The sequence below is a fragment of the Trichomonas vaginalis genome, chromosome V, assembly GCF_026262505.1.
Source record: "Trichomonas vaginalis G3 chromosome V, whole genome shotgun sequence".
Taxonomy (NCBI): Eukaryota; Parabasalia; order Trichomonadida; family Trichomonadidae; genus Trichomonas; species Trichomonas vaginalis.
This window is the reverse complement of record NC_067207.1, coordinates 27,391,211-27,416,486: the sequence shown is the minus strand read 5'-3', so window position 1 is coordinate 27,416,486 and position 25,276 is coordinate 27,391,211. Positions and strand designations below refer to the sequence as shown.

Genomic DNA, 25,276 nt, shown 5'->3' with positions numbered 1-25,276 from the left:
TTTTTCAAGCTTGACTTTTTACAATTTGAACTTTGTTTGCGTAGATATGAATTCTGAAAGAAGTATGAGGGTCTTGTATGACTTTATACTTCTCCCAGAGTTCATATCTGTCAAACTTACCTGCCATGGACTCTTTCATAAGTTCCATGAAATCGTCTTCGGACAATCCGGGGAAAAGTATTATGTCAGTAAGTATTCTTTTAACATCCTTACTTAAACTCTTTGCTGTCTGTACACATATTACGACTGAGATGTTAAAGTGTCTGAGCTTCTTAAGAATTCGACACATATCTTGTTCTCTGTTCTTTAACAAAGGATGAGAGGCGAAATCATCTAAGATAAGAAGACATCTATGAGGGTATGTCTTCCAATCGTAAGATTGCAATTTCTTCGAAATGTATTCTATCTCTTTCTGTTTGTTTCTGAAGTGTTTCTTCTCTAATATTCTCTGCATTTCCTCATTTGGGTCTTTAAACTTCGAATTGACATACTCATTTATAGCATTATACTTCAAAACTCTTCTTTGGTACTTCTTTATCCAATCTAACAACTCAGAGTCTTTTATACATACTAACTTAGACTTCTTTATAATATCTTTGAACGAATTGACGGTTTGGTCAAATTGACCAGAAGTCGAACAAATGACTACTAACTCATAGAATGGGTTCTTCTCATCTAGTTCTTGTTGTTGTGCAGCCATTTTAAGATAAGTGAAAGTCTTACCCGACCCAGGTGGTGCAATTAGACCTGTTATACCATTCTGAGCAAATAAGAACTTGTCATGTATAGGTTTTATCTGAGCATTTTCTAACTTCCTCTTGTTCTTGTTTAAAACATTCTCAATTTTTTGTCAATGTCAGCAAACTTTTTTTCTAACATATTTTTAGAAAAATTAAAATTTTTATCTTTTAGAAAATGTCTAGCGATTTCGCTATCTATATTCGAGACAAGCTTTTCGACAGCAAAACATCTGTCGACCATAAAATCTTACATAGTGTAAACAAGAAAGGTGAATTTGTTCTAAAGTTCTGTTTCTGGGAATATGACAAGAACCATAAAACATTAAGCAGAGAAGTCTTAAAATTTGTCAATGACAGACTTGTTGACAGAGATGACGCCGATTGGAAAGATGAAGTCCAACAAAAGTTCTTAGAATGCAAAGAAGACACATGCGCTGTTCTTGAAGATGAAATAGAAAACAGAATAGAAGAGCTATTAAAGGACAAAGAACTTTTACATAAATATAGTTGCGCCAAATTTGACATAACTCCACCAGAAAAGAAGAAGAGAGAAAAGAAAGAGAAAAAAGTAGAAGAGAAGAAAGAACCTGAACCAGTTCCAGAGAAAAAGAAATTTGACATGTAAAAATAAAATTTTATTTTTAGAACATTTCTGGGTCAATGTCAATGTTCTCTTCCTCTTTAGGAGTAAACACTGGCTTAGACTCTAAAATCTTTTTACCCAATTTACCTTGAACTTCAACTATCTTAGACTCATAATATTCATAGTCGTCTGCTTTCTTTGGTTCATAAGGTATAACAAGTTTGTATGCTTTGCCTTCTTTAAGGTTTGAGAACCTTCTGTCAAAACTTTCTTTGACTGCTAACAAACCTTCTATGTATAAGTCTTCAAATTTCGCACCATTTTTAGTCACGACAGCAAACTTAACTGGTTCGATGTTCCAAACTTTGCTGAATGAAGACTTTTCAAAATGGTAGAAGTAAACATTCAAATATGTGAATGGGTCTAGTTCTTCTTTAAGTCCTGACATGTACTTGTTTACTGAGATGAATTTTGCCATCTTTTCTATCGGATAAAAAATATTTTTGTTTTAAATTTACTCAGAAAAAATTTTCTTTGTATATACACCATTCTGAACATCTAAAAGACTTTTGACATTTGCCAAGAATGTACGTTTAGACGCTGTCATATAACCATATTCTTGACAATATTGTTTATACGAATCGTACAATGACCTTTCATCTAATGACACAAAGTCAGTTTCATCTATGAACAGTTCATATACACTCTTGTTTGCTTCTAACAATGTTTGTCTCTCTTCGGTATGTGGAATTTGTCTTGGATTGAACTTAGAAATATCTAATGTCATAAAATATGAGAACAAGTGGTTGTAAAAGTCAGATGTCAAAGTTTCTGCTAAGTCGTCAAATATTCTGTATCTTGCATATGAGAATCTGACGTTCTGACAACTACATATCTTCTGTCAGAACTTTCTAACTTCATCGGAACAACATTGTTTGAAACCATAATGAAGTTTGCAACATTTTCACAAACTCTTTGGTCTTTATATTTTCTTTCAACAACTCCAACTTTATCTGTTATAAGACTCTTCAAAGCATCTGAGTTTAAAACTTTTGTTGTATCTATACTTTGAAGTTCATTGCAAACTATAATTTCATATTCTCTATTGAGGAGTTAAACTTGCACAGATGTTTTCTAAGTTTGTCATATTAGGGTTCGAATAACCTTCTAACAGTTTGCACAAAATATCTGTAAAGAAAGTATTCTTACCAGTTCCTTGTTTTCCAATTATAATGAGAGCAGTTTCATTTTTAGCACTTGGATGTTGTAAGATGTTTGCAAACCAACATAAGATATACTCATAAACCTTTTCGTTTCCATTGCATATAATTTCTTTGACATGGTCTAACCAAGCTTCTATAATATTTTCTTTCCATTCTACTTGTTCGTATTTATATCCAGTGAAGATAGAATAGAAGTTTGGAGATGGTGTATAAAACTTTATACCACGAACTGAAAAATCTTCAAGTTTTGACAATAAGATATCCCAAGCATCTAACATCTTCATGCCAACTTGTACGACTTTTATTTTCTTAAGTTTCTGTCTACATTCTTGTTCTGAAACTATTGTCGCTTTAGGTTTGTTAAAGACAACATCCCATTCTTTCATGACATAACATTCTGGGGCAGAGTCGACATAAATGACTAAACGTTTCAAATTCTCGACTGATTTGTTATAGTCTCTAAATGGACACATATTTCTGAATGCTTGGAAGTCATAAAAATCTGAAACATCTATTCTGTACATTTTTATAAAAATAAAAAAAAATATTATTTTTTTATTCTTGACTTTGTTGTTCCATTTGTTGCATTTGTTGTTCTTGAGCTATTTGTTGTTGAAGTTGTTCTTGTAATACAATACTTTCACCAGTTGCATCTTCCAATTCGAAACTTTCTGCCGTCATTGACAAATACATAGGACATAAAAGTTTTACAGGAACAAAGTTTGCGTCAACTAATGTCAACGTTATACTTGCCAAAGTGTTTGAGTTCACTAAGGTTGAAAATTCTGCATTCGAATGAACAATAGGCAAACCAGCAGAGAAAGTATTGTTTATACGCATAAGTATCTTTTGGTCATAATAGTTTCTGTCAACATTCGAATAACACTTTGAACCTAAGTTTGAAACAATATATAAGATTGGTGTGCTTAATGTCAATGGAATAGACATTCCTTGTATGACACCTTTTCCTGTTATAGGAAACTGTTGGTAGTAAAAACCAGAAATAAGTTTTGTATTATAGCTCATATCGTTTATAGTAAACTCAGTCGGACATCCAAACATAATGAAACCTGCTCTAGTTGCAGCACATGTTACACCCGTACTTAAAGTATTAAATAAGTCAACAAACCTGTTGGTGGTATATCTGAGTAAGTATCTTCAAAGGAGTATTTTTTACCATTCACAACAATAAAGTCTTCTGGTGTCAAAAGAGCAAAACAGGCTTTAGTCGTCATTGTGTTTAAGGTTAGTTTACAATATCGTCCTTGAGGACTTTGTAATTTGTTGTTATACAGAATTATATGACTCAGGGTTTTTAGTCGTAATAGTATAAACCATTATGTCTTCTGCCATTTACTTAGCAAATAAATTTTAATGAAATGTTGTGGTCGTCAAATATTTTTATAACGTCTGGGAAACTATATTTAAGTTCAACGTTTCACCTCCTTTCATAACGTATATCTTGTCAATGGCATTATATGAAACACCACAGCAACTAATGTCGGGTTCTATTTCTTTGATGTTTATATCGTCTGCCTCTGTCAAAAGTTTCAATAGTTCTTTCAAAACTTCATGAGGTGCAATGACATATGAGTTCACTTTTACAGGGTTGTGTTCGACCAAGTTTAACATTATACTTAAAGCTTGACAAATCTTCTCCTGAGTTTGAAGTTTGTCTTTCAGTTGTTGGTAGTCGTTTCGAATATCTGCAACAGAACTTAAGTCTCTGTTAACTTCAGGATATGTTGGTTCTTTTACAGGAACAATTGTTATACCATCTTCGTCTTCGTATGGTTTCCCCACTTCACATCTCTGTCTTTGACATTGACAATAACACTTTGACTGTTTGTTTGAGTTGGTGAATTTAACTTCACATCTGCCACCGCCATTAAACCTTTTGAAACACTTACGCTTCTATTTTTCGGAAATGACATTTTACTTAGAATAAAAGATGGACGTATTCGGATATCTCTTCGAATTGAAGCAAAACAAGGTTTATACTCACAAAATAATACAAATACATTGACAGAATAGTTCTTTACACAAACAATGGAAAATGTTATAGAATAGCAGTCTTTGCTGAACCTAAATATTTTCATAAGCAAAGAAAGTTGGTATAACCGAGATGGTGAAAGTTCTTTGAAGCAGACAAAAATATAACTTCAAAACTGACCGATATTACTAAAGGAAAGTTTATCTTACAATATTATGTCAAAACTGGCGTACTGTCAATATTTGACGGAGAGAAGTCAGTTCAGAAACAACTTACTGACCTGCTGCCAAAATCTGCTCGATGGAAGCTGTCGTTATGCCAATCTGAGGAGCCCCAGCAGGTTTCATCGAACGAATCTTCAAAGAGCATCTTCCGTGAAAAGTGCTATTGGTTTTGTAACTTCTTTGCTTTCAATTCATCTGGACCGTCTCTGTCACCAGTATATTGTATTTGTACAGTACCAACAGTTGAAATACCACCCATAAAGTCTTCTGAGTCAGCAAATGGAATGCCAAGCCAAAAGTTTGAACGGTCTCCATTTGTATATTGAGTTTTTTGACCTCCTGTATGAGTCCATACTTTCACATTATGGCATATAGAACTTTGCATTTCAGGGTTAATGGTTGTTGTGAAGTTGTTGTTAAAGTTCATAGCATCTAATGTCAAGTTGTATGACCTCATATCCTCAACTGTAGAATATTCTTCTCTTGGATAATATTTGCCATCTATGTTTATATGATATTTAATACCAGGGTTGTAGAAACAAGAATAGTCATTTATAGTTCGTCTGAACAGTACAAACATAGTATCTGCATGTTTCATTGCAGTTGTTAAAGCAATATCTGTTCTTGCACCTGGGTCAGCACTTTGGTTTCCAATTCACCTGCAAAGTCTTTGACAGATATTTGGTGTATAGGGAACATAAGTGAACTGCAATATATTTGGCAGCTAAAGCATTTGAATATCTGGGTCCAACATATAGACTGCAAGTCTGCTTTCTATTCTCTTGCATTCAAATTTTCGCATGTGAACTTAACTGGGTCCCAAGCATCTCCAGCAGCATTGAAATAATATAGTTTACTTCAGTGTTGAAGTTTGAGAAACCAAAGTCTAAGTCAACTTTGTTTTGCAAAAGTCACAGAACTTGGCTCCACCAGTTCCAGCTACAGTAATGCTGAATGGGTCTTGTGTTGGTGCAATGACTAAGTTATTTTTGCTTGGAGTAAGTTCGATAGAAATTTTTCCTGCCCAGTTTGGCAAGTATCTTAAAACCTAAAGATGAGGAAAGATGACAAGGAACTCTAAGTTTCAGTTTTACTTTGGTTACTGCTGCTGCAGTTTTGTCCAGAAAGGTTAACATAAACTCCTGGAACGTTAGGGTCAAGTCTTCTTATTTTCTCAATAGTTGCATACTGGTCTGTTTTGTTCTCTAGCTTGTGGTTGTACTGAGTTTCTCAAAGCGAACCATTCATAGTTTGCCCATGTTACTGTTTGAACTAAGTCAGAGTTAGAATATATCTTATATCCCATGAAAACTTCTGGAGCATATTGGTATCCGACATAGAAAATTCCATTGCAGCCTTTCTTGTCAGACAACTTGGCAGAAGGTTTTATTTCAATGTCTTGTTCCACGTATATAGAATGAGTTGTCAATAGAAATAATATGAAACCTGTCGCAAGCAATATCTACTGTTGTTGAAGAACCTTCTCCAAACTCACCTACGTTTCCATAAGAAACAGCAGTTGTATATTCGTAAGTTCCAGGAACTATTTCTGACCTTCTAATGGCATTGTCGTTCGTTATACATTCGGAACATTTCCGTTCATGGCATCCAAAACTGTTGGCGTTATATTTGAGCGGCGTACATTTCATATGGGTAAAATATAGAATAGTTGGATTTATATGTCATAATTGTTTTCGGACCAAGCTTTACTTTCTTCCTGACTGAGTTTTTAACTCTTCTTTTTCCTTCATTGCACTACTTTCACTAGATGAAGTTACTTCTTCACTACTTTCACTTTGTTCTACTCTTCTTCTTTGGTGTCGCTTTTTGGTAACTTGCCCTCTGCTTCAAGTTGTTGCATCTTTGCCTCATGTTCACCTAGTATGTTGTAAATTTCCCATGTCTTTTTGCCTTTGGGCTCTGGTCGCCCATCTCAGGTAACCTATATCTAGAAAGATTTTGTCATAGTTTGTATTTGAGTCTTCGCGTATTGTTTGCATGACTCTTTCCTGAGTTTCCGGTTCAAGCTCTTCAAACAGAGCTTGTCCATATGGAATAAGCTCGTTTCCAAATATATGTTTTTGTAGCCATTCTGGTTTTCTTTCCATGTTACCAATAATATCTTTTGTGAATGGGAAAGCTTTTACCCAATGTTTCAGTCTTGCGTCATTTATTTCTGTAGTTGGTTTTATTTTGTCAAGGAACATGTTTTTCAATACTAACATTTCATTTGGTACTGTCCATTTGAGTTTTTCTTAAATATTCATCCCTTCTCGGTTCATTGTCTGCAAAGTAAGTTTTTATGACATTTTGCAAACTTTCGTTTGCAAGGTCATGTACAATAGGTTCTCTTCCTTCTCTCTCCTAACTTTCTTTCTAAACTCTTCACCAAATATACCATCTCTATGGTTCTGTGTAGTTCTTTGAGATAAATGTTCTAGAACGTCAGGTGTTATATTTCCTTCAGCCATGTTCATTTCATACTGGTCCAAAATATCTGCATGTTTCATATCTTTCAATGGCATTAAAGCCGCGCTGAAAATACCAGCTATATCTGGTTCACCATTCACTTCCATTGCGTCTACAACTTCTTGGAATTGTGGTTGTAAGTTTATGAACCACCTATCCGGATTAGCTTTATGACCCCATCTCATTGTAGTTCCATAGTCTGCAGAAACAAAAGTAGGTTTGTTTCCATCTTGGTTAGGTTCTGAATGAACTTTAAACAATGTTTCATTTCTATATGTTTTGTTGAAATTAAACCTTTTATTTTCACCGAGTTCAGCCAAAGATTGAACGTTATATGGTCGTAAGTAAAAAGGATTGTTGTATTTGCGTACACTTTCTTTCAGTTCTTCTATTCTATGCTGAATATTTTCATCTGATGTTGGAGTCTTTTGTATGTCGGCGAACATTTTTCGATATTCTTCTACTATGTCAGCCGAATTTTTCTTAGACTCTTGGAAAGATTCCATATTCTCCTCATACTCTTGTTGAGGGTCAAGATTTTTCGGCTGTTCCAAATCTTCATCTAGTTCTGTGAAGTTAGTTTCCAAAGGAGGGACTTGTTCGTTTCCTTCAGGCTCTTCTAGCTGTTGTTGCTGAACTATTTCTTCCATGTCTGGTTGTATCTGAACTTCTTCCTGTTGAGTTTCTTGTACCTCATCTGCTGGCATTTCATATATTCCGAGACCGTTTTTAACAAGTTCCCTATCTAAGTCATCCGGACTCATAAACCTTTCTTCTTTCGTTCCGTCTCTATTTTTTACGCGTTTCATGAAGAGAGTTGAATTATCATTTAGCTCTGACACCAAATATCTCGGAGTAAATTCATTCATGTCATTTGGATGATATGCTATTAAATCATATCCCTTAGCGAGCTTGTATTTTCCAGGTTTGAGATTATATCCCATTTGGTGCTGAACCATAAAGCTAAATAGGTTCAGGTCAGTATTTCCTTCCTTGAACTTTCTAATAGCTTCTTTATATCTGTCACTAAAGTCAAGAGTATCTGGGTAACCATAATCTTCCTTAAGCATTTTTAAGAATTCTTGGTTTCCTTTTTCTCTACTTCTTTTATGTCCTTGCTCTGTTTGTGGTTGTTGTTGTGCAGGGTTTTGAACTGTTGGTTGCTGTGCTGGTTGTGGAGGTGGTTGTTGTGCTGGTTTTGGTTGCTGTGCAGGGTTTTGAACTGTTGGTTGCTGTGCTGGTTGTGGAGGTGGTTGTTGTGCTGGTTTTGGTTGTTGTTGTGGTGCTGGATTTTGAACTGTTGGTTGTTGTGTTGGTTGTTGTGTTGGTTTTGGTGCATGCCTGTGTCTGTGTCCATGTGACGATGTAAATGTTTTAGGTAGTCCTGGTGCAGGTGCTTCTCTTGGAGGGTTTGGTGGTATATAAGTTCCACCAGCTGGCACATATGTTCCATCTGCAGCATAATGTCCTACCTGACTTTTCGTTTTTAAGAAAGCATTTACTAGGTCTGTTTTGGTCTGTTGTAACTCTTTTTCTTGACTTTCCACAACAGTTGCTCTAACGGCGTCATAGGCACTTTGAACTGCCTGTCTCGTTGCTGCATCTGTTATTTTCGTCATATTTTGTGCTACTTCTCTTAACTCTTTGTCGAAACCTTCAGACTTCTGTTTCTTTCCAGATGAGAAGTCGTTCACTAGTTTCACCTTACTATGAAGAGCTTCGAAGGCATTCTTAAAGTCAGCATTCATTAAAGCTTCATTTGAACTGTCTTCATCCGCTTGTATTTTTGTCCTTATTGACCCTATAAGTTGGGCTGCTTTGGCGTTGGCTTGGGCATCTAACAGTCATTATTAGCTTTTATATATTCTGCGCTTTTCATTGCCTTTTGCATGGCTGCGTCGTTATTTTTACTTTCTTGTGCTAAGTTTTCATACTGTACGGTTTGGTTTTGCAACTGTAAAAGTTTTTCTGCCTTTACATTTGCTTCAACTTCTTTTTTATACTCATCGCTATCCATATATGTCTTCAGGGCTTTTTGTTTTATCTCTTCATCTTTCAGTACTTTATATTGAGTAGTATGGTTTTTCAAATTTATAACATCTTGTTCCATTTTTGCTACTTCTGCTGCTTTTTCTGACACTTTTTTCGCATATTCCTCTGTACTTAGTTCTTTCAGTTGTTCTTCTTTCTTCTTTTTCTCTACGTTTAACTCATTGAGTTTCTTTGTGTGTCTGTCATATTCTAGTTTCTTTTCGTTTTCACTTATTTGTTTCTGTATGTCTATGTTTGACTTTTTGACATCTGTTATTTGATTTTTGAGTGAACTCAAATTCATTTGACTTTGAGGGTTATAAGCTGTTCCGTCTGCAGCTCCACCATAGCCTGCCATTTTCGCTAAAAGTGCCGCTCTTAAACCTCCACTCTGTGCACCAATAACTCGGTTTAAAAGCATAGGGTTGCTTGACATTTGTTGCAACATAGTGGGGTCATTCATCATTTGTTGTTGCAACTGTTGTTGTGGTGTCAGTTTTACTATTGGATGTTTCAATGCTCTCTTCCTCTTACGTATATTCTTACGTAGCTTACGTGGCATTTTAAGTGAAGTTAAAAGCGGTTTTTGTAGTTTAAAACATGCGGCTGTCACTTTTTTTGTTTGCATATCTCTTATATAGTGAAAAACGGTTTTGTCACTTTTAAAAAACGGAGTTGTCTGTCACTTTTTAAAAACGGTTTTGGTTTTTATCACCGGCTGGTCGGCTGGGGTTCGGTCCTCCTCTTGGGTCTTGGGCAAAATTCTTAGGGGCTAGAAGGGGCGCAGCCCCTGGAAGCCCCACATACCTGACCTATATATATATATATTTATATGATTTGATTTAAAAAAAAATAAATAAATAAATTAATAAATCATTTACTCAAATATATCAAAAGTTTTATTTTTATATATAAAGATAACTACTTTTAAAAAAAATACCTTATATATTTTTGCCATGTAAACTATTTTTGTCATGTAAACTTGTCACTTTTTTCAAAACTGAAGTGAACCGAATTTTCATGCACAACACATACTTAAGCAACTCGATATATGTGAGTTCGTGATCTTGGATCTGCATTAAAATGAAATGATTTGAAAGAATAAAGAATTTTGAATATATTGGTCTTATTTTGATAAGCTTGGTCGTGTTTTGAATAGCTTGGCCATCTAATTCAATTATGATCTTTGAAAATTAGGTGAAATAAAACTAAACATAAATGTAAAACTAGGGATATGAATTTTTGGTTGTACACCACTTGTATGTGCCGGATACCATTGTGTCAAATTTTTTCTGAAATTAACTTTAAAAGTACTAAGTAAGATCATGAGATATAGCAATATATGTTTAAACCAACTTATATTTTGGTTGTACACCACTTGTATGTGCCGGATACCATTGTGTCAAATTTTTTCTGAAATTAACTTTAAAAGTACTAAGTAAGATCATGAGATATAGCAATATATGTTTAAACCAACTTATATTTTGGTTGTACACCACTTGTATGTGCCGGATACCATTGTGTCAAATTTTTTCTGAAATTAACTTTAAAAGTACTAAGTAAGATCATGAGATATAGCAATATATGTTTAAACCAACTTATATTTTGGTTGTACACCACTTGTATGTGCCGGATACCATTGTGTCAAATTTTTTCTGAAATTAACTTTAAAAGTACTAAGTAAGATCATGAGATATAGCAATATATGTTTAAACCAACTTATATTTTGGTTGTACACCACTTGTATGTGCCGGATACCATTGTGTCAAATTTTTTCTGAAATTAACTTTAAAAGTACTAAGTAAGATCATGAGATATAGCAATATATGTTTAAACCAACTTATATTTTGGTTGTACACCACTTGTATGTGCCGGATACCATTGTGTCAAATTTTTTCTGAAATTAACTTTAAAAGTACTAAGTAAGATCATGAGATATAGCAATATATGTTTAAACCAACTTATATTTTGGTTGTACACCACTTGTATGTGCCGGATACCATTGTGTCAAATTTTTTCTGAAATTAACTTTAAAAGTACTAAGTAAGATCATTTATTTTTGCATAATATAATGCCAATATGGTTTCTTTTGATTTTATTTCATTTATAAGCAAATCAGATTTACCCAAAAACTCCACTCCATAAGCGTTCATTTGCTAAATTAAAAAGTGACAATGGGCTAGTCTGTCCCTTTCTCATCCAATTGTCAATTCTTTGAATTTTTTTTAAAATGCACGGTATTCCGGCATTAGCCTCAATAAATATAAACTACATGCATCATAATATTAGTTTGTAATGGCATTAAAGCGAAATTCTTAATTTCTTCTCAATTAAATTCCTAGAAAAACATCTGAATTAATGATTGGAAATAGGTCAAAAAATTCCTAATATAAAACTTATACTTAAAATTAAATCAAAATTCGAAAATATCTATTTTTCAAAACATGCATCCAAAAGCGAAAAAATTCGAAAAAATCTTGTTCTTATAAAACTCGCTGATTTTGCAATTTTTATGCGATTTGAAGTGATAGAATATATTATCATCTTATTAAAGCATATACTTCATTGTTACATTTACAAAATATTAATCAGAACACTAGGGAAAGTGGATTTTCGAAAAAAGACGATAACGATTATTTGCAAATCGCCTCTCAATTTTGAGAGACTTTCAATTTTTACAGTGGACCCTTAACAGATTTTGTTATTCAAACCATGTCCTCTCTAAATGATATATCATGCCTTACTTGAAATGAGAAGTTTCAAATAATAAAATCTCTTTTTGTTTTAGAATTTTGTTTACCATTTAATAACGAACAAAATAATTTTCTCAAAAATTCAATGTTATATCAAACTTATTTCAATGAAAACTTCTTAAAAACTAATTAAAAATAGAGCATATATTGTTGTGGTTCTGAAACAAAAGGTCTCGTGTGTGTTAAATTCTCTGAAAAATTGAAATACTTCGAAATTATCCAGCAATTTTTAAAATTGAGAGGTCATTGAAAAATGTAATCCAGCATTATATGGATTTGAGTAAAAAGCTGTTAAATAATTTCGCAAAGATGTAATGACTTTAAATCCAATTGTTAAATCAGGTCAGGTGAGTGGGGCTTCCAGGCGCGTTGCGCCCTCTAGCCCATAAGAAATTTTGCCCAAGACCCAAGAGGAGGACCGAACCCCAGCCGACCAGCCGGTGACAAAACCAAAACCGTTGTTATTTACATCATATTAATAGTGTCACTTTTTTAAATGTCACTTTTTGTTTCACTTTTCGCAAATTATATATGTTTTCATGTTTTGTCACTTTTCTGTCACTTTTCGGGTAAAAACATTTTTATTATTATATATAAATGAATTTTACAAAACCACCGTTACCGTTCTTTGGAAATAAGAGTAGATGTAAAGATATTATATTGAGAGAACTTAAGAAACTACCGAATGGTCTAACATTTGTAGATTTGTTCGGTGGAAGTTTCTATATATCCCATTTATGTCATACAATATTCCCAGACTCAAAGATTATATGCAATGACTTCGACAACTATATGGACCGTCTCAAACATATTCCAGACACAAACAATATATTGAAAGAGTTAAAAAAAAGATACCTAGAGGTAAGATGGAACGTATACCATTAGATAAGAAAAATATTGTGAGAGAGGTTTTGAAAAAAGCAGAATATATAGACTGGAATAGTATATCTGCTAGACTATTATATAGTGGTGCTATAAGAGTTCATGACATTGAAACACTTATGTCAAAAGTTTTATATCTTAACTATACAAATGTTTTCAAAGAGGACATAGAAAATATATTGAGGGTATAGAGTTTGTGAGATGTCATTGGACAGAGTTGTATGAAAAATATAAAGACAAGGAAAATGTTTTCTTTATAGTGGACCCGCCGTTCTATAACACATGGGATTTTCAATACCAAGTAGACTGGACTTTGAGAGACTCTTTAGAAACTTTAGACGTTATACATAACCATCCATGCTTTTACTTTACATCCGATAAAAGTGGTTTGGAAACCGTTATGAGATGGTTAGAGGACATACATGACTATGAGTTTATATATGACAAGATAGAATATGAGAGAGGTCCTATAAACTGGAGAAAGTGTCACAATAAAGAAATTTTATTAGTAAGTAAATGTGGTTTGAAATAGGACTACTTGTTTTAGGTTTTTTCCATTGTGTCATTTATTTATTTGACGTGGCAGAAAAGTACAGAGAATATGAAGATGAACCAATGCCTGCAAATGTTCAGCATATGTACTCGTAAGAGATATTTTTATCTAATATTAAATGGACGCACAGAACTTAGCGAATGCACAGCAACCTGGACAACCAAACCCAGAGAATATTCCAAATGAAGTTAGAATACAAACTGCAATGGCAAACTATGGTCAAGTGCCAACAGATGTACAAATGCAAACTGCCATGTCAAATGACGCTGCGTTAGGTTTGCCACCATGGTATGCAAATATGAGATGGAAAGAGTTTTATACAAACCCTGAAGTGGGATATAAACAACTTTATGCAGATGACGCGAACACAGGAGTTGACCCAGAATATGTTTTCTACCAGAGGAGAAACAGAATGTATGAGCTCCAGTTAAAGAATGCTATGGAACTCAACAGGAAACGCAAAAGACTAGGCGGACATTAGATTTTTACACGTAGTAAATGGATTTCTTCAGTAGTATTGGAAACTTCTTCAGAAGAGTTGGAAGAGGTATATGGAATGGCGTCAAAACCGTAGGAAAAGGAATTTGGAACGGAGTCAAAAATATTGGTAAAAGAGTAGGTCAGTTTGTTGGTATTATACCTAAAGACCCTGAACCAGAAGAACAAGCTCCTGTTATACAACAGCCTGAACCTGCACCACATTCTAGTTGGCAACCAAATCCAACACCTCAACCGTATTAAAAAATTATATTTTTACCGTTCGATAGTAGTTGTATATGAAACTAAGTTCTAAGTAAAACGCATGGTATAATGGAATTATTCTTTTTCTTCCATCTGTAGTAAACCATACTTGAAAGTCTGAAATACTTCCACTTGGTGGTTCGTATAACTTTGTAGGTTTTTCGTAAAAGTCATTTGCCAAGCATAAGAAAGAGTTTTGGGCGCCAGAAAATGAAGCATGAACAATAATAGCATCTGGGTCGAAAACATCTTTAAATAAATATGGTTCATCTCTTGCATATCGACTGTAGATATTTGCTAAAGGAGGTTCAACTTTCTGATTTAACATTCTTTGCAAATAATACCATGACATTGCAGTGAATTCTGTATATATTTGTTCGTCTTTCTTTGGATTGTCTTCGTAGATTTGAAATGACACTTGTGAATTTTGCTTGTCATATACAATTCTCACATAAAGTGTGCTATCGGTATTCGCATATTCATCAGCATATTTTGCATAACATGAATTTATTTTATCTTCTATATTTTTTAATGCAGCCTGTAGAGAAGATGAGAGGTCAACTTGTATTAGCTCAATTTCTTCCCACATTTTTCCTTGCCCTTCAGATGTATAATCTATATGAAACCTTACAATAAATGGAAAACTTTTATCTTCTACAGACACAAACTTTATTCTTCGAAAGCCAATAGCTTTTGTGACAGATGGGTCTCTTAACCATCTTAATGGGTAGTCAAAACGATAGCCTTCATGCTTTACGGTATCTGTCTCAAACTTTTGACCGACATTAGTAAAAAGTTCATCTAATGGTTTAGTTGTAGCAACTCTAGAATTTTCTTTTTCTATTGGAAGCATATTTTATCTATAATAAAAATGTCAAATGAAACAGCGTCTATGAGAGAAATACAACACAACCGACAACTCATTATGCAAGCTCTAAATAAGAACACAACAAACTTTTCAAACTATTCTAAGATATCTGAGTCATTGAAAGGGGGTGACTTAAAACTGACAATAAACCCAATGACAGATGAGTTTCTATTTCAAGACAATAAGAACAATACTGTCTGTATAAATCCAACAAAAGGAACTTTAAACGAGAAACCTATAAATGAACTTCTTTTGAAAGCAGATGTTGACAACAAAGCTGACAAAGAATATGTAGACGATGCAATAGCAAAAGAAGAAGAAAGAGCTAACAATGCTTATGCAACAAAAGAACATACTCATCCTGAACTAGCAGACAAAACATATGTTGACAATAAAATGTCAAGTGAAGTGACAAGAGCTGAAAACGAATATTCTAAAAAGACTCATATACATTATATTAACCAAATACCAAGTCTTAAGGAAACATTAGAGACAAAAGCAGATAAGACTCATACACATTCTATATCTGATATTACAAACGTACAAGAAACCTTAAACAGGAAAAGTGACGTTGGACATACACATACCATTGCAAATATTACAAACTTACAAGAAACCTTAAACAGGAAAAGTGACGTTGGACATACACATTCCATTGCAAATATTACAAACTTACAAGAAACCTTAAACAGGAAAAGTGACGTTGGACATACACATACCATTGCAAATATTACAAACTTACAAGAAACCTTAAACAGGAAAAGTGACGTTGGACATACACATACCATTGCAAATATTACAAACTTACAAGAAACCTTAAACAGGAAAAGTGACGTTGGACATACACATACCATTGCAAATATTACAAACTTACAAGAAACCTTAAACAGGAAAAGTGACGTTGGACATACACATACCATTGCAAATATTACAAACTTACAAGTATCTCATACCGAAATGGCTCACAAAAAAGTGACATTTTTGGCGCCAATAATTTGATTTTTCTGATTCTTTCTATTTAGATATATTTATTTAATATTCATATTCCTTTATATTGCCTCATATTATTTCCCATTTTTAATCATATTATACAAATCTTTAATAATTTTTAATGTTTTGAGCTTCAAAATCTTGTTCTAACTATTTTCATTCATATATCCTAGAAAAAATTAAAAAGTTTTTTAGAAATAAAAATGTTTGTATGTAAAGTATTGAAAATATTCTAGATGAGAAGACATTCTCCAGAAGAGATTGATATTGATTGGCTTTGTGAAGCCATCACAAAATCAAATAATGGAGTTAAGTTAACTGATATTTGCGCGAAAGCTAAAATAAATCATGAAGGCAGAGTTATATATAATCATACTATCTTAAAGTATTCCTAGAAATTTCCAAAATTAACCGAAATATAACTGGACAGAATTACTATTTTCGAGATAAAATTCATATGGAAATACTAATTCATAACGCTTTATGTTATATAAAATTTAATTTATAAAAATTTCAAAATAAATCAAATTTAACACAATGAATATAACTGCAATCGAGGTTTTTGACGATTGATTCTTACGTGAAGTTTTCCAAACTTTGAGTTAATGTCAAGACATTAACTCAAAGTTTGGAAGTCTAATAAAGGGAATTGTAGGCTATGAGGTACTGATTATATATCAGTGCCTCATAGCCTACAATTCCCATTAGAAATCGGAGAAACTTTGTCCGCATAACTGATGATGCGGACAAAGTTTCTCCCATTTCTACTTAGAATGAAAGGGCAAGAGGTATATAGGTACACTATATATCTCTTGCCCTTTCCTTCTTACCTAAAGACTTCCAATCTTATTTTTTTTCCAATTTTTCCCCTAAATTTAAATCTTATATAATATAAATAAAATACATAATATCAATCACAAAAATTAATGTTTATTTTTTTAATTAAAATTGCCGCGCAATTTAAGGTTTTCTGTCACTTTTTTGTGAGCCATTTCGGTACGAAACAATTACAAACTTACAAGAAACCTTAAACAGGAAAAGTGACGTTGGACATACACATACCATTGCAAATATTACAAACTTACAAGAAACCTTAAACAGGAAAAGTGACGTTGGACATACACATACCATTGCAAATATTACAAACTTACAAGAAACCTTAAACAGGAAAAGTGACGTTGGACATACACATACCATTGCAAATATTACAAACTTACAAGAAACCTTAAACAGGAAAAGTGACGTTGGACATACACATACCATTGCAAATATTACAAACTTACAAGAAACCTTAAACAGGAAAAGTGACGTTGGACATACACATACATCTTCTGAAATAACAGACTTAAACGTTAGCCTTGAAAACAAAGCAGATAAAACATATGTCAATGAAATATACCAAAGTTTGATAGGAACAAAAAATATTGAAACTATTGTTGGTGACTTTTCTGTCAATGAAGAAAATAAATATTTTAGATGGCAGTTGGTACAGTCCTTAAAAAATGGTACACGGCATAAACTCATTCCGAAAAATAACAATGAAATGTATGTAAGCTATAAAAAGAATGATGGTACACAAGTTAAAGTTCCATTAGACAACAACTGCTACTTAAACTTATATGGAGACGAACAAAAGAAATATTTAAGAGTTTATGAAATGGTGGATATGATATTACCTGACCCAGCTCCGGCACCACATTATTATGACTATGGAGATGACGACAGAACACCACATGTAGATGAACAAAAGCTAACATTATATTTAGATTATTATAGATATAAAAGATATAATGCAATAGAAAAAACGAGAATAGTATATTATTATACAGATGACAGAAATAAATATTATAGTCAAGATTTTACCTACCCTGAAAACATAAGATTATATTATAAAAAATATTCTGACACAAACCAGAAGAAACCTGAAATAGTTGCACTATATTTTAAGTTCAAAAGAGACAATCCTATAATATCTCATATGTTTGATTTAATGAACCCAGTAGGTTCTATTTATACATCTATGGATGCAAGAGGTCCTCAAGTAATGTTTGGTGTTGGTGCATGGGAACAAATAGTCGACAGGTTTTTGTATTGTGCAAACTCTTCAAAGGAAACAGGTGGAAGTAAAACGATTTCAGGTGAAAATTTACCTGCACACAGTCATTACATAGATTTAAGTACATCTCAAGCAGGTTGGCATAAGCATAGATATTGGGATTGGTCAGGAATGACAAAAGGTAAAGGATATGATGTTAAAGACGACGTTAAGTTTGCTATAAATTGTTACTGGGATGACACTCAGGGAGAAGGAAACCATACACATTTCGTTTCAGGATATACGCAAACAACGGGACAAAGTAAAGAATACATGCCACCTTACATGACAGTTTACGCATGGTATAGAATTGCTTAGTCGTCATTTTCAACTTCTTTAGCATATTCGTCAGGAGTTGTCTTATATTTGTTAGGAACTGTCTTTGAAAGTATACCACCTTGAACTTTGACAAGTTTGAAACGAGGTCTGACAATAGTAGTTTTATCTTCTGCTTGCAGTGTGTACATTTTGCCATGTTTGCCTAAAACTTCATAATATTCTCTTGTATACTTTCTTCTATTTTTACGAACACGAATGTGAGTACCTGTCGGGTTCCCATTGTTGTCATAGTCAATAGTATTTTCATATGGGTCGCGTTTAGGTATTTCTATTTTTACTTTGTCACCTTTCTGAAGTTTGAAGCCCGGCATTCTTTCTTGTTTGTCTCTTTTGACTAAATTATTAAATATATAGTCTTTCTCTAAGTCAGGGTTGTTTTTCATTTCTTCGGGGGAGTGGTTTCCCAAACCTTTTTGTTTACGGTTATTGTAAATATTTAAAACTTGTCTCATCTTTGCCTGGGAGAAGTGTCTATACTTGTCGTCATATGACATTTCATTTGCTTCACCACCTTGTGGTTGGTTTAAGTCTCTTAACATTTTTATACATCCGTCAATGACACCAAGAGCAGAATGGTTTTGGTCGACAATGAAATATTGGTTTACATTTTTTGAACGCAGATAGTTTTTAATCATCTGATTTGAAAGAACTTTCACAGTCAGATGTCAGTTTTGTTGGATGGTATTTGTCAACGAATATTGTCAAAGCAGTTTTCACATCTAAAATATTTTTGGACCATAATGGTATGGCTTCACAGTATCTTGTGTTTTGACCAACAAATATTAACCAGTATGGTGGTCCATCTTTCTAACTCTCGGAATGTTTTCCAAGATATCCATAAACCAAGCATTTGGTGTTGAACTAAAGATTTTTATCATGAGTGCTTTCTTTGTCGCTTTAGAAACATAGGGGTCCTTGTTCGGATTCGTCATTTTTTACCCTATAAGAAATGGGTTTATTTGGCGCATTAGCAGGAGTCGCATCTAGATTTTTACCCGCAGTGGGAACAATAGCCAGAGGTGCATTTGGAGTTGGAAGGAAGATTTTGAGTACATTAGGTATACTTAAAGAGAAAGCACAACCTATTATACAAACTGTACAGAAAGGTTGGGATGTAGCACGAGATGCAACAAATCTTATTCCAAATCCTGAAACAAGAGGAAAAGTTCAAGGATGGATGGACAATGTAGGAAGACAAGCAGGAAACTATTATAACAAAGCAAATGACTACTATAACCAAGCAGGACACTATATGGACCAAGGTGAAAGATTCTTTAACAGAGGATATAACCATGCACAACAGTGGGTAAACAATAACCAACCTCAACCGCCTCAAACGTGGGGAATGTAAAGTTTTTTATTGAGATGAAATGAACAATGCAGCATTGAGACAAATGAGTTCAAGATGGATTTGTCGGCTTCCAGCATTTAAACCGATACCATATAGTCAGGCTCAGCATGTGAAACTGAATGATATTATTAAAGGAACCATCCCACCTCCACAACAACAACCAGTTGAAAACAAACCAAACTAAAATTTTTTACTGAGATGAAATGACCGAAGAAGTTGAAACGGTAGATTTGACACCACAAACAAAAAGTTCAGAACCATTGTCAAAACCTGTCAAAGAACTTACAGATGAAGAGAAAAATTCAATAATAGAAAGTGCCAGGTCTGGAAATACAAACCCTAACTATAAAGTCACTTTTCATAGAAATGGAACGGCTAGTATCTCAAAAAAGAAACAGACTCTCACAAATAAAATATTGAAGTCTGAAGGAGCTTTCGAGACAACAGATGGAAAAGTTTACTTCACTGACCAACAGTTCATTATAGAACATCTCATTGACTTAGAGTCGAAATATTCTAAACTTTACAACAAACACAAAAAGTTGAAAGGAAAACAAAAACAAATGGCATATGATATTTATGAAGATGTTGACGACACAACTGTTCCTGCAAGTGAAGTAAAGTCAGAGGAACCGAAAAGTGACGAAAAACCGATAGAAGAAGAAAAACCAAAAACTGAAGATAAACCAAAACCAAAGTTTAGTTTCCAAACTAAACCAAGTCAACCTTCATTAGCTGGTATGGGTTGGCGTCAAAGACTTATGGCAGCAGGCGGTTATGTAAAGTAAAGAAAAAAATATTTTTTTATTTTTATAAAAATGCCCCCATATAGAATGGATAGAAAGTCTGCTAGAATAAAAGCAGAGTTACAAAGATATGGTTGGAGAGTTTCGAAGAATTTTAAATATAGGAAGGGAAGACCCATAAAAGTCTATGACAAATTGTCTGGTCTTCGCTACGAAATGGATTTGGAAACAGCACGTGCCAATTATCCAAACAGACTAGAGAGGTTAGAAGAAGAACGTCTTATGGACATGCCTTTCGATGTTAGTGAACCTCAAGTTGAAGGACACGACGGCTTTGCCAGATTCTACTGGAAACATGACGAACAATTGCATCCTTTGAGAAGGAAAAAAGGAAAAGGTGAAGACGCACATGCTCCCATGGAAAGAACAAGATATGCATATGAAAAGTATCGTGAAGTTAGAAGTCAAATTACATCTGGTCGAACCTTTACAGTAAACTTTGACGAAGGAAAGAACAAAGAAGGCTTCATGGGAGTACTTGCTGCAATTCAAGACGGAAATAAGAAAGGACACAATCTCAGATTGACCATAACAGATTTGGATGGTCACATTTACTATGCACATGGCAATGAACAAACAGCCGCAAAACTTCTTGACGCTTTCAAGACTACAAAGAGAGAACAAATGGTTGACTCCGACTCAGACATTTTGAATGCAATTGAAGGAATTGCAAGTGTCAAGTTCGAATGGTACCAACCTAACCCTCAAGCAGTCAGACAACATGCTGGATACTTCCCGTTCATAAATAAGTCTGACATTGACTTGACAAGGTATGGAATTTACAATTCAATTGAAACAATTGTCAATGAACCTTGTATTCTTACATGTCTCAGGAACTCTGGTCTTGTTACAGATGAGAAGATGAAGTATCTTGAGTCATGTGTGAAGACAAGGTACATTCTCAGAGGTCAATTGGCAAAAATTGCACCGTTGGCAAATGTCAATATCCGAGTCAACATACCTACAGCTAAAGGTTCTTCACATGACGACTATGTTGTTGACAAAGACTTACCATGGTTGAAGATTGTAATTGTCCACAACCACTTCATGTTGAACGAAAGTCTTACAAACCCATTCTTTGGTAAAAGTAAGTGCAACATTGTCAGAGCTGTAAACATTCTTTTCGAGAAAGGTTTGTTGGAACCAATTCCAGATGACAAGCTGACAGAAACTTTTGTACCAAAAGACGAAACAAACTTTTCATTGTTAGCAAGACCAAAAGTTGTTCCAGACAAAGTTCTAGTACAAAAGAAGTACACAGTTCCACAAGGGGTTGGTATGTTCGGATACCAACCTGAACCAGAAGAACTTCCAATGAGGTTGCAAGAACTTCAAGATGCTATAAACAAACTTCCATTGAGACATCCAATTGACGTCAAATTGTATTGGAGAGCATCTGAGTTAGGTCAGAAGGTTTTATATGAAACAGGTTGCTTCGACGATGTTTATGAGATAACAGGAGAAGTTTCTCAGAAGATAAGAGACTCACTTGAATTTCCACAAACTGGACCAATTGGTTGCGACAAGTTCGACTCAGATGAAAAGATATACTATGTCGACCTTAACGCTGCATACATGAGGTTTGTCCAATATATTCCGACTGGAATTCCAAACGAAGATGGTGAGTTCCCGGGAAGGAACTATACAGTTGGAAAAGTCATACAACAACTGTATGATATTAGGAAAGCTTCAAACCCCAAACTTGCAATGACACTCAAATTGCTTATGAATTCGACATGGGGATATTCCATTAAGAAACCTCAAGAGATGAAGAGTAAACATTATGAGAAGGTCGACAACTTTGTTGAAAGGTTTTCTCCTTTTGTTTTGAAGTACGAATTCACTCAAGGTCAAAGTGGCTTAGTAACCACATTAAAACCTATTGTCGAACATTGGTCTTACCCTCAGTTCGCAAAAGCAGTCCTTGACGAGTACACAACAAATTCTTCTCCGAAGTCAAATCGAAAGTCAAGGTTTACTATGAGAACATTGACGCACTCATGACGAACGAAGAAGGATACAAACAAACTCATTGAAATGGGAATGGTCGGTGAAAAGATGGGTCAATTCAAATTGGACAAAATTTTCACCGAAGTTCATGTCCTCTCCAAGCGTAAGTACTGGGGTGTTAAAGAAGATGGTGAAATAGTTAAACATTGCATGAAATAAAAAATTTATTTTTTAAAAAGTGACATTTTTTTAATGGCGTACATCCCTGAGCGCTTCGTCCAGTTCAACCAAATGTTGGTCTCGGACCCAGGCAAGAGATATTCCAAGCCCGAACTCGACCGTCTCTTCAAAGAATGGATTGAAGACTACAGAGGAGACGAGTGGTTGACAATTGAATTTGCTCGGGCTTGGAATTGCTACAGAAGGGTCTTAGACGTGGACCCAAGACTCACGTACAGAGGTTGGGATGTGGTCTTCACATTCCAAATTGGTACGAATACCAAAAATAAAAACTTAAATTTACTTGGGGTTTCCCCCTAAAATAATTTTTTTTACTCTTAGAACCACTCGAGGTTCTCCTTACGGTTGTTGAGCTTGTCACCGTCAATGTGTCTGACCTTCGTCTTCTTGTCTGGATTTGGAACCCATTGAATTGCGACAAGCTTGCCCATGGAGATTGAACCGCGATTCCGAAGGTTAAGGTTCAAGTGTCCCAAGTTGTTGAGGACTGGGGTAAGAACCTTGCCTGTCTCCTTGTTGCGGATTTGGTATGGGTAGGGTTGGGAAATTTCGTAACCGTCATCGGCAACAAGGGTTGCCCATGTAGCGGCTTCAGGAACTTCTTCGTGTTTCTCTTCTTCCTCTTCTTCCTCTTCTTCCTCGACAATTCCTTCTTCAATTTGGTACTCACGAAGTACGGTGTTGCATGTTCTGTCCTTTCCGAGTACCTTCCAGATGGCGTCTATCTCTTCGAAGAAACGGTAGATGAGTCTGGCAAGGTCTCGGTTCTCTCTCTCGTAATTGCGCAAGGTTTCCGCGAAATCGTTCAGGCATTTCTCATTGGAAGCTTGGTTCATGAGGACATCGGCTTTGAGATTGGTCATCTCTGTCATAAGACTACTTTGGAGAGTCTTAATGGTGTTTGTCAGATGAGCTTTCAATTGGGCAATTTGAATTTGAATTGGGCGCTTGTCTGGCAACCTTGAAAGGACATCTGCCATTGTGTTCGGCTTCGGTGCTTGTTCGGACATCGAAAAAATGAAGTGGTTTGAGAATGACGGTTTTACTTCAAAAAGCTGGTTATGACAGTTAAGTCATACAACAAGTTTAAAATAATATCTTGCTCTTCTTCTGAACGTTTGTTGTCTCTTCCGATAAAAGTTTCGAACATGAGAACCAAAAAACGTTTTTTGAGGAACTGAAAGAGTTCAGGCAAATTTTCATATTCTGGATATGTTGGGAGCAGTTCAAAACATCTGAGCTGACTTTCGGACAAAATTGGGACAATGTCAGAAAATTCATCTTTGGTCGGACTGCTTGAAGGTAAGTCCCTTACATGTAAGTAGCTCTGGTAAAGTCTTCTCATTTCTGCTAACTTTTGGAGTATAGCTTCGTAGTTTAGAAGTTTCAATTTTAATTGTCTTATTCCACTCTTTACTTCTAAACGGTAAGTATCCATGAGGTCAAGAGTAGCTTTGGTAGCTTTAAGTGGAGCTATCTTCTTGACTTGTGCAATTTTAGTTGCAATTGTGGTTTGAGCTCCTTCAAGTTCGCCGTCTATGTCGTTCTCAACACCTTCAACCATAGCTTGAAACTCTTCATCGGTCCATTGAGTTTGGTGTGGGACGAATTTAACTTGCTTCATTCAAAAAATGAAAAAAATGTTTTTACTCTAAACGTGCCATGTATATGGCTATAAGAAACTTACCAGAAGGCTTCTTCTTCACATGAGTCTTTGGCAACTTGAGAGTTCTTGTTGGAGTTGGGTCTGGAATTTCAATTCTCTCTCGAGCGCAACAACAGATGTCAGAATAACATTCCCCACTGTCCTTCTTGCCACCATAAACTGTGTATTGACCGAACTTGCATTTACAGGAAGACCGGTCAATACAAGGTTCACAGTTGAAATAGTTGTACTCATACCTGGTGAGTACGAGTGTGAGTAAAAACATAAAAAAAGTGAGTTAAAATGAGATGTTTCCTGAACTGGCTGAATGTCGCCTTCACAGGTTATGTAGAACGGCTGACCAGAGAAGTGAAGGAGACCCTTGAGAATTTGGTTCATTCTTGGGAAAGGGTTCTCTCTGTTTGGAAGTAGTATCCAAGGACGCTTGGCAAAGAACTTTATAATGGCTTCCTTCTTTGCTTGCTTTATGTCGTCGAAGGCTGTCCCGTCTGGTATTTGAATTGGAATTCCAGTCGAAGTCTCGAGATTCAAGGCAGCCCTTCCCGTTATCCAACCGTTAACAAGCTTGCCTTTTACATTCTGCCTGAGGAAGTCTTTAACAAGCTCGTTAATTTCAATTAGGTAAATTGCCTCGTCGGTAGGTTCGACCTCGACCATTGCTACTGTCAGTAAAAGTACTGCTACTGTCAGAAAAAGTACTGCTACTGTCAGAAAAAGTACTGCTACTGTCAGTAAAAGTACTGCTACTGTCAGTAAAAGTACTGCTACTGTCAGTAAAA

General features: G+C 34.9%; 16 protein-coding genes and 2 pseudogenes across 18 annotated transcripts, besides 4 other annotated features; 11 read left to right on the top strand and 7 right to left on the bottom strand.

Moving 5' to 3' along the window:
- Positions 1 to 7,474: part of a mobile genetic element that runs on past the window's edge.
- TVAGG3_0412910 lies at positions 5 to 879 on the bottom strand (annotated as a pseudogene). Its single transcript has one exon. A coding segment is annotated over exon 1 (875 nt).
- Positions 916 to 1,365, top strand: TVAGG3_0412900 (uncharacterized protein; the record flags this gene model as incomplete). The annotated part of the gene is made up of 1 exon (XM_051233160.1): positions 916 to 1,365. The coding sequence occupies one exon, from the start codon at positions 916 to 918 to the stop codon at positions 1,363 to 1,365; it is 450 nt and encodes a 149-aa protein (XP_051102890.1).
- TVAGG3_0412890 (Poxvirus D5 protein-like family) lies at positions 1,838 to 2,110 on the bottom strand (the record flags this gene model as incomplete). The annotated part of the gene is made up of 1 exon (XM_051233159.1): positions 1,838 to 2,110. The coding sequence occupies one exon, from the start codon at positions 2,108 to 2,110 to the stop codon at positions 1,838 to 1,840; it is 273 nt and encodes a 90-aa protein (XP_051102889.1).
- TVAGG3_0412880 (uncharacterized protein) lies at positions 2,472 to 3,070 on the bottom strand (the record flags this gene model as incomplete). The annotated part of the gene is made up of 1 exon (XM_051233158.1): positions 2,472 to 3,070. A coding segment is annotated over one exon (599 nt), but the record flags the coding sequence as incomplete, so codon positions are not given.
- A 2,819-nt stretch (positions 7,475 to 10,293) lies between the features above and the next one.
- Positions 10,294 to 11,460: a mobile genetic element.
- A 2,109-nt stretch (positions 11,461 to 13,569) lies between these two features.
- Positions 13,570 to 13,932, top strand: TVAGG3_0412850 (uncharacterized protein; the record flags this gene model as incomplete). Its single annotated transcript, XM_051233157.1, has 1 exon — positions 13,570 to 13,932. One exon carries the CDS (start codon positions 13,570 to 13,572, stop codon positions 13,930 to 13,932), a length of 363 nt encoding a protein of 120 aa, XP_051102887.1.
- A 17-nt stretch (positions 13,933 to 13,949) lies between these two features.
- TVAGG3_0412840 (serine threonine-protein phosphatase family) lies at positions 13,950 to 14,192 on the top strand (the record flags this gene model as incomplete). Its single annotated transcript, XM_051233156.1, has 1 exon — positions 13,950 to 14,192. The coding sequence occupies one exon, from the start codon at positions 13,950 to 13,952 to the stop codon at positions 14,190 to 14,192; it is 243 nt and encodes an 80-aa protein (XP_051102886.1).
- A 4-nt stretch (positions 14,193 to 14,196) lies between these two features.
- Positions 14,197 to 15,045, bottom strand: TVAGG3_0412830 (uncharacterized protein; the record flags this gene model as incomplete). The annotated part of the gene is made up of 1 exon (XM_051233155.1): positions 14,197 to 15,045. The coding sequence occupies one exon, from the start codon at positions 15,043 to 15,045 to the stop codon at positions 14,197 to 14,199; it is 849 nt and encodes a 282-aa protein (XP_051102885.1).
- Positions 15,046 to 15,117: 72 nt separating this feature from the next.
- TVAGG3_0412820 (phage tail repeat-like family) lies at positions 15,118 to 15,422 on the top strand (the record flags this gene model as incomplete). Its single annotated transcript, XM_051233154.1, has 1 exon — positions 15,118 to 15,422. A coding segment is annotated over one exon (305 nt), but the record flags the coding sequence as incomplete, so codon positions are not given.
- A 1,247-nt stretch (positions 15,423 to 16,669) lies between these two features.
- Positions 16,670 to 16,876: a mobile genetic element.
- A 1,143-nt stretch (positions 16,877 to 18,019) lies between these two features.
- Positions 18,020 to 25,276: part of a mobile genetic element that runs on past the window's edge.
- TVAGG3_0412800 (uncharacterized protein) lies at positions 18,460 to 18,795 on the bottom strand (the record flags this gene model as incomplete). The annotated part of the gene is made up of 1 exon (XM_051233153.1): positions 18,460 to 18,795. The coding sequence occupies one exon, from the start codon at positions 18,793 to 18,795 to the stop codon at positions 18,460 to 18,462; it is 336 nt and encodes a 111-aa protein (XP_051102883.1).
- Positions 19,855 to 20,019, top strand: TVAGG3_0412790 (uncharacterized protein; the record flags this gene model as incomplete). Its single annotated transcript, XM_051233152.1, has 1 exon — positions 19,855 to 20,019. One exon carries the CDS (start codon positions 19,855 to 19,857, stop codon positions 20,017 to 20,019), a length of 165 nt encoding a protein of 54 aa, XP_051102882.1.
- TVAGG3_0412780 (uncharacterized protein) lies at positions 20,039 to 20,538 on the top strand (the record flags this gene model as incomplete). Its single annotated transcript, XM_051233151.1, has 1 exon — positions 20,039 to 20,538. A coding segment is annotated over one exon (500 nt), but the record flags the coding sequence as incomplete, so codon positions are not given.
- TVAGG3_0412770 (uncharacterized protein) lies at positions 20,669 to 21,293 on the top strand (the record flags this gene model as incomplete). Its single annotated transcript, XM_051233150.1, has 1 exon — positions 20,669 to 21,293. A coding segment is annotated over one exon (625 nt), but the record flags the coding sequence as incomplete, so codon positions are not given.
- On the top strand, positions 21,503 to 22,003 carry TVAGG3_0412760 (uncharacterized protein; the record flags this gene model as incomplete). Its single annotated transcript, XM_051233149.1, has 1 exon — positions 21,503 to 22,003. A coding segment is annotated over one exon (501 nt), but the record flags the coding sequence as incomplete, so codon positions are not given.
- On the top strand, positions 22,217 to 22,810 carry TVAGG3_0412750 (annotated as a pseudogene). Its single transcript has one exon. A coding segment is annotated over exon 1 (594 nt).
- TVAGG3_0412740 (uncharacterized protein) lies at positions 22,844 to 23,100 on the top strand (the record flags this gene model as incomplete). Its single annotated transcript, XM_051233148.1, has 1 exon — positions 22,844 to 23,100. A coding segment is annotated over one exon (257 nt), but the record flags the coding sequence as incomplete, so codon positions are not given.
- On the bottom strand, positions 23,149 to 23,841 carry TVAGG3_0412730 (HNH endonuclease family; the record flags this gene model as incomplete). The annotated part of the gene is made up of 1 exon (XM_051233147.1): positions 23,149 to 23,841. One exon carries the CDS (start codon positions 23,839 to 23,841, stop codon positions 23,149 to 23,151), a length of 693 nt encoding a protein of 230 aa, XP_051102877.1.
- TVAGG3_0412720 (uncharacterized protein) lies at positions 23,874 to 24,455 on the bottom strand (the record flags this gene model as incomplete). The annotated part of the gene is made up of 1 exon (XM_051233146.1): positions 23,874 to 24,455. The coding sequence occupies one exon, from the start codon at positions 24,453 to 24,455 to the stop codon at positions 23,874 to 23,876; it is 582 nt and encodes a 193-aa protein (XP_051102876.1).
- TVAGG3_0412710 (uncharacterized protein) lies at positions 24,538 to 24,756 on the top strand (the record flags this gene model as incomplete). Its single annotated transcript, XM_051233145.1, has 1 exon — positions 24,538 to 24,756. One exon carries the CDS (start codon positions 24,538 to 24,540, stop codon positions 24,754 to 24,756), a length of 219 nt encoding a protein of 72 aa, XP_051102875.1.